The following is a 12,564-nucleotide window of genomic DNA, read 5'->3' as shown; positions in this document are numbered from 1 at the left end:
CCCAGACCTTTCTAATCCAGATGGGAACATGCCTCCCCTTGAGGGAACCAGAGGAGACCCTGACCTAATCCACCTCTCAGCTGAGACTGAAGAGGGGGAGGAGGATGAGGATCTATCTGGGGATGAGGCAGATAAGGGACAGGTAGAAGTCAGCAGACTAACCAGGTCCAACTTAAGCAGACATGAGAATGGTACTAGGGGACCCCTGGGGCCACTCTCAGGCCAGCTTAACATTGGGAATGGACGAGTTAGGTCTCTATCCAGAGGCTCTAACAGATCCCTTCAAACCAATGGCTCTCACAACTCTTCTCACAGAGGGATGACTTCCCCTCAGAGGAGAGTGTATGAAGCTAAAGAAAGGGCAGTCAATCTGAGGATTGAAAGGGAAGAACTTGCCCTGGCCAAAGAGAGGCTTGCCTTTGCTAGAGAGCAACAGTTAAGTGGGGTAGTCCCCACTGGTGGCAGCAAAATACCTAGCAATAGGGAAAGGAGTTTTGATACAAAGCACCTGAATAAGATAGTGCCCCCCTTTAAACAAGGGGATGACCTCCACAAATGGATTAATGCTTTGGAGAGGGCCTGCACTGTGCAGGGTGTTCCCCAAAGTCAGTGGGCAGCTATCTTGTGGCTCTCCTTTGAAGGTAAAGGTAGAGATAAGCTCCTCACTACTAGAGTGGAGGATGCTAACAATTACCAAGTCCTGAAGAATACACTGGTTGATGGGTTTGGTTTAACCACTGAGCAGTACAGGATGCTGTTCAGAGACACCCAGAAAACTCAGTCTCAGGATTGGACTGACTTTGTTGATTGTGCCACTAAGGCTTTTGAAGGCTGGCTACTGGGTAGTAAGGTTACTGATTTTAAAGGATTGTACAATCTAATTATGAGGGAGCAAATCTTAAATAATTGTCAGAACCAGTTATTACACCAGCACCTGGTAGACTCTGATCTGACCTCTCCACAGGAATTTGGTAAGAGGGCAGACAAATGGGTCAGAACCAGGGTCAGGCCTAAGAACCAGGGTGGTGACCAAAAGAAGGAATCAACCAAGCCTCAAGAGAAGGGTGGGGATAAATCCACAGAGAAGACTTCCCAAGGGCCCCAAAACTCCAACAAGGGTGGTGGGTCCCAGAACACACCTTCAGAACAGAAGAAACCTTATTGCCATGCCTGTAAACAGGTGGGCCATTACAAAAGTGATGCCAAGTGCCCTACAAATAGCAATAAGGAAGACATACCCCCAAGTAACACTCCCAGACCTCCTGTTACTACTAGTGGTAATCCCCCAGGTGGCGGAAGTGCCCCCAAGAATGTGGTGGGCATTACTTTGGGAAACCAGGAGGACTATGGCCTAGCCAGGTCCCCTAACAACACTCTTGTCTGTGAGACTGGCTTGGGGTTTGCCAACTTCACTACTGGTTCCCACATTTTGGGAAAGTATAGGCAAGAGCCCTTTATCAATGGTCAGAAAGTTGAGGCATACAGAGACACAGGGGCCAGTATCACCATGGTGATTGACCATCTGGTCCCCTCTGCTCAACTGACCCCTGGTTTCCTTTACCAGGTGACAGACGTTCATGGAGTAAAGAGAAGGCATCCCATGGCAGTAGTCGAGCTCAGTTGGGGTAATATCACAGGGCCCATGAGAGTGGCAGTGACAGACACCTTACCTGTAGATTGCTTACTGGGGAATGACCTGGAAATCTCAGCATGGGCTGAGGTGGAGCAAGAAACTCACTCCAGAATGATAGGCCTACCCAGAAAGGTTAGTGGGGCAGTAATACCTACAGCCCCAGTCCAAGCACCATTCCTCCCTGAAAAGGTTGGAAGAGCAGTGGTAGCCACTGCCCAGGCTCAGACAGACTTTCCTGAACAGGATAGGAGGGCTGTGACAGTCACAGCCCAAACACAAACTGAGTGCCCTCCTGAAAAGGTTGGCAAGGCTGTAATGGTCTCAGCCTCTACTCAAACAGATAGTGTTGTGAAGCCTGAAACAATGGATCACTCCACTCAGACAGAGAGTATTGAGGAGGAAGAGAAATCTCCCTCCCACCAGACTTTAGGAAAGGATCAGCCTCCTCAGGGAACTGATCTGACCCCTTGTGAAGGAACTGCCCCAGAGGTAGTCAGGCCTAGCCCCTGATGTCAGTGGACCCTTCCAAGGTGGGACCCAGTCTGGAGCAGGTAACCTGCCCCTCTCTACCCTGCCTCAGTCAGCCCAGGGCTGTAGAGGTCAGGGAGGCCAGTGGTGGACCCCAAAGGGCCCCCTGTCCAAAAGAACTCCTTAATCAGCAGATTAGGATCACTGAAGCTGGTAAACCTAGCCAAGTGAAAATAAATCAGACTCCTGAGGGATCCCCCTTAAAAGTAGTTAGGGACCTCCCACAGCTGGACACTGTTGGGCACAGCCAAACATGGGGCCTAAAAACCCCAGACCTGACCTGTCCCTCCAGTAAGCCAAACAGAGGGACTCAGCCTCCAGCTTTAGGTAGCCAGAGACTGACCCTGAGAGCTCAGTGCATCTCAGCTAAAGAAAGAAAGGCACACATGATGAATGGTGATTGGAGGAAGTTGAGCCCAAAGGTAGAGGAGCCTCACTTCAGTACTCCATCCCAGCATCAGCCTTCTTCTTTCCCAAGACACACCAAAGGCAGAGATTCCCTATGGTGGAGACCCTCAGATACCCTTAGGGTGAGGGGTTGCCTAGTGGACCATGACACAGGGGGAAACCAAGCCAGAGCTGGTCCTTCCTTATATGGCCACTTAGGTAATAGAGGCTTACCTGGACAAGGATAGCCTTATCTCCTTTCGTTTGGGGGGGGGAGGGGGGGTTGTGTTGAAAGGTACCTCCTGACTATGGTTGCCCCCAACTTTTTGCCCTGTGTTTTAGCTGGTTTTTGACATAGTCGACCTGGGACCCTGCCAATCAGAACCCCAGGCCTACTGCTCTCTCTGTAAAATGGATTCCATGTACCTTAGGTACATTTCCAATTGGTACTGGGCCACCTTATCAGACCCTGTAACTCAGGGCATAGGTGTACCCAGGGCCTACCAGGGGCTGAAGCATGTATTATGCCACCCCTGGCTGGCCTCCTAAATTTGACACAACTGGCTGCATGACAGCTGGGGCAAAGTCGTGTAATCACCCTTTGCTGTAGATATAGTATACCTATATCTAACCCTAAAATGGACACACAGATTCCTATCAGTCACTCCTATGGCAGGCCTTGACAATCCTGAAGGCAGAGTGCTTGGAATCGTGTGAGATGGTGCTCTGGCATGAGCTGAGCCTGTCTGCAGCTTGCGGAACCAAGTCCTAATAGCTGTTCCATGATAACGCATACCATATACTCTTAAGTGCATTATAATCCTCGCGGTTAAATGCTATCTTTGGTATTGCGTTATCAAAACATGTCGAGTAAGGTGTCATACGAATTGGAATACTAACCCCTCGCCAATTCTGGCGACGGGGTTAGCATTCCACCCTTCTAGAGGGACACGACATGTATGTAACTGTGAACCCCGGTTAAAGTTAAACGAAGCCTCAGCTCCACAAAATGGATGCTGCCACCACAGACACGAGTCTGACCCCCTGCAGCTGGGAGTCCTTCCAGCGAGGGGAGCCTGGACAAAGGGTTTCCTGTTGAGGGCGGTGCTAGCACCGTCCCAGACAGGGTTTTGTGTATCCTGGGTAGGCAGGGCTTTACAGGAAGGTGACTGCTGAGTGGCACCCCGGTGCTCACTACGCATAGGCCGGTCAGAACCAGTTCCAGGGGCACACCAGCCCCTGGCCTGGGGAAAGTCCGGCATGGGAGAGGGGTGTAACGACCCCCCTCCTAGTCCCACCCATAGGCAGGACCTAGTCACCGGGTCAGCCCCCTTTTTTAGTATAAAGATAGGAGCGGGCCCCCTGTTCAAATTAGATCATCTTTGGAATCAAGACACGACTTTCTGCGAAAAGACATCAAGATTTCTTCTTCAAGATTCTCCCTTGTGGCTAAGGAGTAGTCACCCTGCATCAAGCGGGCACCATCCTAAGAACACTGCGGTCTGCTGCAAGTCCTTCCTCCGGAATCCGACTGCCCAGCTCGACGAGACCCGGCTTCCCTGGCACCTCTGACCTCTACTCACCTCTACAGCCAAGCTGAGAACCGTGAGTGCGACGAGACCTCGAGGGACCGACGATCGCCAAGACTGCACGACTTCTTTGCAACAAGCCCACCGTGTGCTCCACTGGTGAGTGCTTTGGGGTCCGAGAAACCCCAACCCTGAGCAGCTCCAGCACCGAAGATCAGCCCTTCAGCATCTCCACGATCTGCGTGGGGCCCTTCTTCTCTTGCCTGCTCACCGCACTGTGTGGCTACTAGCGGGCTGGCTTGTGGCCTTCTTCACGACGCCCGACGACATCACTGCTGCTGGTCTGGTTGCTCCAGACTGGCCCTTGCTTCCTTCTTCAAGAGAGGCACCCCGGACCCTCCTGGTCCACTCCAGACGCCATTTTGAGTCCACCGCGTGGGCTTGAATTTGCCAAGGCTTTGTTGCCCAATCCTGGGTCCAGCGACGCCGACAGCTTCATCCATAGTGGGACAGCTCGCTCCTCCATCCTGGTCGCCGACAACGCCTCCTGGTCCGTGAGATCTGCGAGCACAGCGTCACCTACTCACCTAGTCGAGGTGACTACCATCCGGTGCCCTCCTGGTGCCACCTGACTACTGGCTAGTAGTCACGAACTTGGTCCCCTCTGCTTTCAGGTGTCATCTATCTTCAAGATCCAGGCTTGGATCACTTCGAACTCTCTTCACTGGTCGCCTGCCAGCATCTTTCTTCCAGGCTCCTGGTCCGTCTACGAGGATTCCCGACGTCTTTTGAGACCTATGCAGCTGCAGCCCCTGGGCTAGGTAACTTCGGCATTTCGGTGCCCCAGCATAGCCTCACTATCCAAGGGTCAGAATCCACTTTCGTTTTCCTCCTACCAGGTCGGATTCGCCCGAGAACACTAACTCTGTGAAATCTAGCTACCATAGACTTTGTCCCGCATCACGCGTGAGAGTGCACACTCTGCACCCGAGTCCCCTAGGCCTCCTAGAAGTAATCTGAAGATTCTATAGTCAAGACCTAGCGATTCCAAAGCCTATTAGTACTGTACTTACCTGCTAGTAATTTCGCATTCCACTTTCAGAGTATATGGTTTTCCGTGCCCCTCGGGCATTTGTATATACTGTGCTAACTTAAGTATTTTCGTAAGAGTTTTGTTTTGTGCTTAGTACCCTGTCCTCATAAAAAGTACAGGGCTGTTGTGATTTTAATAAATACACTGTTTATTTTCATAACACTTGTGTGGTGTCCTTTCACTTGGTATTCAAGGGGCATATGTGTGGTATAACAGCTGGCTTAACACGCCCTCTCGAGTCTTTAGCCTTAGACTGCTCGTATCCACGCTACTAGGATAGCTGGTCTATAAGGTTGACTTACAACCAATCATCAATAAGGGTTGCTGGACTGATACATAGTGTTCACTAGAATAGTGAGCACTGCATATCAGGCCACCTTCTCACACAGAGCCCCCCTGCAGACGTTGAAGGCTGGAAACACTTTATTTACAAAGATTTTACGTTATTTTTGTAATAATTTTTTTAACCTAACCCAACGCAAAGAATTAGGTTGAAATTGACACTCTAATGCAAATATTTATTTGCGTTGGGTTGTAACTAAAAGTAACAAAAATCTGCATTATGCGCTGTCTTTCATTCATTGCACCAAGAGCGCATTCCATGGGTGGTGCATGGGCATTCTCATGCAACCTTCATGGGTCTTTACGCAAATCCCTATCTTCTAAGAATTGTTTACAAGGATTTGTGCAAAAATCCTCTGCCTCCCTGAGGTAGGTGTAACAAGGAGAAATATTTTCTTTTTCCATATTTTCCCTCTTTGTATGTATGCTGTAGAATGCCGCACACAAACAAAGAGGGAAGTCTCTTAAAGCATAGTTTTTGTACAGGAAGGAACGCTTTCCTGCAAAAAAAACAATGCTTGCCAAGTCAAGTCAAGTCATAAAATTTATATAGCGCACTACATACCCAGAGGGTTTCAAGGCGCTTAGGAAGGGGGGAGGGTTATTTGTCAAAAATCCACGTTTTAAGCTGTTTTCTGAACGCTAGATGATTCTGGGTGAGGCGAAGGTAAGCGGGGAGTGAGTTCCATGTTCTGTCAGCCAGGTATGAAAAGGATCTGCCTCCCATGGTGGTCTTGTTGATGCGAGGTACAGTGGCGAGGGCTTGGCTGGAAGATCGAAGTTGGCGGGAGGGGGTGTAGAAGGACAGTCGAGAGTTGAGGCAATCTGGTCCGATGTCGTAGAGTGATTTGTGTGCGTGGGTGAGCAGACGGAAAGTGATCCTCTTATTGACGGGTAGCCAGTGGAGGTCTTTAAGGTGACCAGAGATGTGTTCGTTGCGTGGGATGTCTAATATGAGCCTGGCTGAGGCGTTTTGGATTCGTTGTAGTTTCTTCTGGAGTTTAGCGGTGGTACCTGCGTAGAGGGTGTTTCCGTAGTCCAGTCGGCTCGTGACCAGGGCATGGGTGACTGTTTTCCTTGTTTCGGTGGGGATCCAGCGAAATGTTTTTCTGAGCATGCGAAGAATGTTGAAGCAGGAAGAGGATACGGCGCTGACTTGTCTGTTCATAGAGAGTGAAGAATCCAGGATGACGCCAAGGTTCCGTGCGTGGTCTGTCGGGATGGGTGCATTTCCGAGGGCTTCCGGCCACCAGGAGTCGTCCCATGCAGAGGGAGATTTACCTAAGATGAGGACTTCTGTTTTGTCTGAGTTTAGTTTTAGACGGCTTTGTTTCATCCATTCGGCAACTTCTTTCATTCCTTCGTGTAGGTTAGTTTTGGCGGTGCTGGGGTCATTGGTGAGAGAAAGGATTAGTTGAGTGTCATCCGCGTAAGAGATGATGTTGAGGTTGTGTTGGCGGGCGATGGCCGCGAGGGGGCTCATGTATACGTTGAAGAGGGTGGGGCTGAGTGAGGATCCTTGTGGTACGCCGCAGATGATTTCAGAGGCCTCGGACTTGAATGGTGGGAGGCGGACTCTTTGGGTTCTTCCGGTGAGGAACGAGGTGATCCATTCCAGTGCCTTTCCTTGGATTCCGATGTTTCTGAGGCGTTGTAAGAGGGTGCTGTGGCAGACTGTGTCGAAGGCTGCAGAGAGGTCGAGGAGGATGAGGGCGACTGTGTCTCCATTGTCCAGTAGAGTTCGAATGTCGTCTGTTGCTGCGATGAGGGCGGTCTCAGTGCTGTGTTTGGCTCGGAAGCCAGATTGTGAGGGGTCGAGTGATTTGTTGGTTTCGAGGAAGGCGGCGAGCTGGTTGTTGACAGCTTTCTCGATGACTTTGGCCGGGAATGGAAGAAGCGAGATGGGGCGGTAGTTTTTGAGTTCGGTGGGGTCTGCTGTTGGTTTTTTCAGAAGGGCGGTGAGTTCAGCGTGTTTCCAGTCTTCTGGGAAGGTAGCGGAGTTGAAGGAGCAGTTGATGACGTCTCGGAGGTGCGGAGCTATGACGGAGTCTGCTTTGTTGAAGATGTGGTGAGGGCATGGGTCTGTGGGGGATCCAGAGTGGATGGAATTCATCAGGCGGATGGTGTCCTCAGTGGAGATTGGGTTCCAGGCGTTAAGGGTGTTAACGAGGGGAAGATGGTCAGCTGATGGTAGGGTGGGTTGATTTCCGGGTTGGTTGTCAAAGCTGTTGTGGATGTCAGCAATCTTGTTGTGGAAAAAAGAGGCTAGGGAGTCGCAGAGGGTTTGAGAGGGGGTGATGTCGTTGGAGTTGGCCGAGGGGTTGGAAAATTCCTTGACGATGTTGAAAAGTTCCTTGCTGTTGTGGGCGTTGTTGTCAAGTCGATCCTTGAATGCTGTTTTCTTGGCTTTACGGATCAGTTGGTGGTGAGTACGGATGGCGCTTTTGAAGGCGTCCTTGGTGTTGGTGGATGGGTCTTTTTTCCAGGCCTTTTCGAGGGAGCGGCACAGTTTCTTGGAATTCTTGAGGTCGTCGTTGAACCATGAGGCCTTCTTGATGCCAAGTTTGTGTTGACGTTTTTTCAGTGGTGCTAAGGTGTTGGCGGTGTTGGATAGCCAGAGGGTGAGGTTGGAGGCGGCTTCGTTGGCGTTAGAAGAGAGGGCTGGGGAGGTTTGGAGGAGCGATGTGGAGATCTGCTCCGTGGTGATTTTGTTCCAGTTTCTTTGTAGAGTTGGTTGGAGGTGGATGATGGGTTTCGGCTTGTTGTAGGTGAAGTGAACGCAGCTGTGGTCAGTCCAGAGGAGATCCGTAGTGTGGCTGAAGGAGACATGGTTGCTGGAGGTGAAGATGGGGTCGAGTGTGTGACCTGCGATGTAGGTGGGGGAAGTGACCAGTTGTTTAAGTCCGAGATTGGCGAGGTTGTCCAAGAGGGTGGCGGTGTTGCGGTCGTTGATCTTTTCAAGGTGGAAGTTGAGGTCTCCCAGAAGGATGTAGTCTTTGGAGGGGAGCGCGTGTGGGGTGATGAAGTCCGTGATGTCTTCACTGAATTTTGCGCGGGGTCCTGGTGGTCTGTAGAGGAGGGTGCCTCTGAGTGTGGTTTTGGGGTCGATGTGGATCTGGAAGTGAAGGCGTTCGGAATTAGCGAGGTTGGTGTCAGAGCTGGTTGAGATGCGGATTGATTTCTTATGGACGATAGCGATTCCTCCTCCTGTATGGTCTGTGCGGTCCTTGCGTGTGATTTTATAGTCATCGGGGATAGCGATGGCGATGTCAGGGGCGGAGGAAGCGTTCATCCATGTTTCCGTTAGGAAGGCGACGTCTGGAGAGGTGGTGTCTAGTAGCAGTGCAGACCCCCTAGCACTATGGCGCAAGGGTGTCTGCTTTGGCGCATTGCAGCTTACAGTGCATGTGCGCAGGAAGAGAGCAGAACAGCGCCACATTGCAGTAGATGTGGCGCTGTTCTGCTCTCTCCCATTCACACAACGAAGCACCTCAACTTTAATTGCAGTGTTGCAGATTTCTTTGTAAATCTGGGCCTCATAACGTATAGGTAGTCTATTTAAACTACAATTTACTAGCTTTATTTTTTTTAAAATATTTTTTTCAATTACAACTAGATTATTACACAGTGCTATTTTACCAGACATATTTCTCTGCAGTTAACGCAAATAGCTAAGCTGAAATGAACACTTATAACTATTTTATCTGTTGATAGACACTGCTGTTCATGTCGATTACAATGTTTTTCTGTCTTCCAGAGTTTGAAGTTAATGTAGTGGTTGTACTACAAGATGATCACTTCATCACAGAGAATTTCCCGCTCAAGCTGTGCAGAATGTGACCATCTAGAAAGCAAAATGTAGAAAGAGGAGAAAATGGTCTTGGAGTTTAAAGTCCTCCGCAGCCAAGCTCACAAATTTGCACAGACATCTTTTGTATTACACCCATTTTCATTGGCTTAGAGAGTAGGTTAAGGAAAAGGAGAGCTACAACTGTAAACTATTTTCTGATTTCCTACAGACCATTCCCTTTTATGACATCAGAATTCTAGCATCATTGCACATCAGTTCCTACCTTTCCCTTTAAAGACTCTATATTTCAGCTGTTTTCAGCAGAAGCCATTAGACATTGAATCTGAGGTTTGAGAATACTTCGGAGGAGCCTGTAAGATGTATCCAACTGTCATCCAATGATCCTTATTGTATGTGTGCTCATATGGTATGAATTTATGTATATCAATGACATTTGTACTTTATATTGTGTAATACAACGTGAACCGCTGACCAGTGCCTTACAGCGTCTCTGAAAGTGTAAGACTTCGGTTCTTGCTTTAAGAGGATCTCTAAAGTAATATCTTTTGGCTGTAGAGAAATACAAATGAAATGGCACTTGGTCAATCCCTGTTTGTTTCAATACAGTGACCATGTGTTTGTGTTGAACACTCAGTTGTGATGTATGTCACTTGTGTTTTCAGATATATTTTTAATTAACCGCTGTAGTACAGTATGCTACTATATGTGTGCTGTGTCCTCACCAATCTCCTACAAGCTGATGTTTTGGAACAATTTGAAATTTTATTCGTAAATATGTTGTCTTACTCGGAGACTGTGGTTACAGTATTTGAAGATGGTTAACATGTAGACATGCTGTCTTGGTTTAAATACCATGAAAAATTGTATTGAGATTGCCATTGTTAAGTTTGTTTCATGTTGCACATCTGACCACCTCCATTTTAGGCATAAAGTTAAGAAACATTTGAAATACTATGACTTCTGTCACATCTGATTACTAAACCTGTTTAATAATATAAATATCTTTGTGATACACTTATAGTTTAATATTATTCTAGTCTAAGATTTTTCACTTGACTTTTTAATCTTGACTGTGATCAATGCCACAATAACCACATATTGGCCTTGTTTATATTATTCAGCACCGGTATTTGAAAAATAGGGAATTGAATTGGATTGAAATAGCCCCAGCACTATAGGAATGCATTTCTTCACACCTTTTCTTACAAACGTTTTCCCAAAAATATTAAAATAGTGTGTGTACTGATTAATATGTTTAATTCTACAACTCGCAGAAAACCGATATACAAGGTGGAGATTTTTTTTATGGAACTAGAGATGCTCCTAGTAAGTGGCATTGTGAAAACCATGTTTAATGGTATGTGGCAATAACTGTCCAAAAACATCTCTCCAAAGAAGTACTGCAAATAAATCATACACCAGTGATTGTATACAGCAGGAATATACAATGCTTTAGGGAATGTGAATAAAAACCCTTACAGTTTGCATTAGGTTTGACTATGTTTCTTGTTGGAGACATATCTCCCAAACATGTTTAAGAAGAAAAAAAAACCAGTAATTATTGTATTATCATTTAAAAAGTATACATATACAAAGTAACTCATTTTAAAATGCATATGCTGGCAAGTTGTGGTCTGGATCCATGTTTCTTTTGAGGAGTGCCAAGGGAGAGGAGAGTTTAAATCTTTGGAAATCCTTTTTTGGGCTATAAGCTCTGCGGAAACAACCCCGTGGTCCTGGAGATGGTGAGGTAGAGGTTCTCTCAAAATCGGACATTTTGCAAGTACCGATCATTTCTCTCTATTATGTGTAATTTACATATGTCGCCTTGCAAAACCTTACATTTTACTAGCTTTATTCTTTCGAAAACATTAATTTCAACTAGATTATTATACTGTGATATTTTCTTAGAGTTATTTCTACGCAAGTAGTGATGCTGAAATTAACGCTTGCTATATGTTGATAGAAACTGGTGTTCATGTAGATTATAATGTTTTTCTGTCTTCCAGAGTTTGAAGTTAATGTAGTGGTTGGACTACAAGATGACCATCTCATCACAGAGAATTTCCCACTCAAGCTGTGCAGAATGTGACCATTTAGAAAGCAAAATGTATAAAGAGGTGAAAATGGTCTTGGAGTTTAAAGTCCTCAGCAACCAAGCTCTGGGCTCCAAACGTTCACAAATTTGCACACGCATCTTTTGTACTACACCCATTTTCATTGGCTTAGATTGAAAGTAGGTTAAGGAAGAAGAGAGCTACATCTGTAAAATATATTCTGATTTCCTACAGACATTCCTTTTGTTTAAATAAGAACGTCTAGCATCATTGCACATCAGTTTCTACCCTTCCCTTTAAAGACTATATTTCCGCTGTTTTCAGCACAGGCCATTAGAACATGTATCTGAGGTTTGAGAATGCTATGGATGAGCCTATAAGATGGTCTGTATGTATTTGTAATCATAGGGTATGAATACATGTACAATTACCTTTGTACTTTTCATTGTGTAACACCATTTGAACCGCTGACCAGTGCCTTACAGCATCTAAACCGGTATAAGACTTTGGTTCTTGCTTTAAGAGGATCGCTATAGCAATGTCTCATCTGTAAGAGATAAAAATTCAATGGCACTTGGTCAATCCCGTTTTGTGTCAATACAATGACCATGTGTTTGGGTTACTCGGTTATGATGTATGTCAGTTGTGTTTTCATATACATTTTTAATAAACTGTATTTGTACAATATGCAACTGTGTGCTGTGTCCTGAGCAATCTCCTATAAGCGAATGTTTTGGAACAATCTGAAATTATTTTAGTAATAATATTGTCGTAAACGGAGACTGCGGTTACAGTATTTGAAGATGATTAAAATGTAGACATTTTGTCAGTTCAATTCAAAATGAATGTATTCGGTTCCAGAGACCATAAACGTTTCACACACATACTTTACACAATAAAATTTTCATATCATATAGTTACAGAGACATAAATAAAATCAGTATAAAAACAGACCAGAGATGGTATTCAGACAATTTTGGTAGGGAATGAAAACCTTAGCGCCAAGTACCTAGTGCAAAGGTCTTTTAATGTCGGCTATAAAATTTCATAAATGTGAGTAATTATTATTAAAAAGTTACAAAAGTTTTGTTCATCTATATTGACTCATAGCGCTTTCTTATAGACATTGCAACTTTAATGTAATTAGAAACTGCAATACAAATAGGTAAAGTAGACAAAGAAAG

The 12,564-nt window shown here is 46.3% G+C and overlaps 1 protein-coding gene across 2 annotated transcripts in view; it reads left to right on the top strand.

The window, feature by feature from the left end:
- VPS26C (VPS26 endosomal protein sorting factor C) overlaps positions 1 to 12,072 on the top strand; it is a 289,096-nt gene extending 277,024 nt beyond the window's left edge. The window contains exon 8 of one of the 2 annotated variants that reach the window (XM_086935407.1): positions 11,333 to 12,072. In XM_086935407.1, the coding sequence (XP_086791533.1) occupies positions 11,333 to 11,415 (83 nt within the window). In that variant the 3' untranslated portion in view covers positions 11,416 to 12,072. Of the gene's footprint in view, positions 1 to 9,269; positions 10,808 to 11,332 lie in introns of those variants that run through there. The other variant, XM_086935408.1, reaches the window with a different exon arrangement.
- Positions 12,073 to 12,564: the final 492 nt, after the last annotated feature.

Source organism: Lissotriton vulgaris, chromosome 8 (assembly GCF_964263255.1).
Source record: "Lissotriton vulgaris chromosome 8, aLisVul1.2, whole genome shotgun sequence".
NCBI classification, from domain to species: Eukaryota; Metazoa; Chordata; class Amphibia; order Caudata; family Salamandridae; genus Lissotriton; species Lissotriton vulgaris.
Note: the sequence above shows the minus strand (reverse complement) of the source record. Positions and strands in the feature narration are given on the sequence as shown.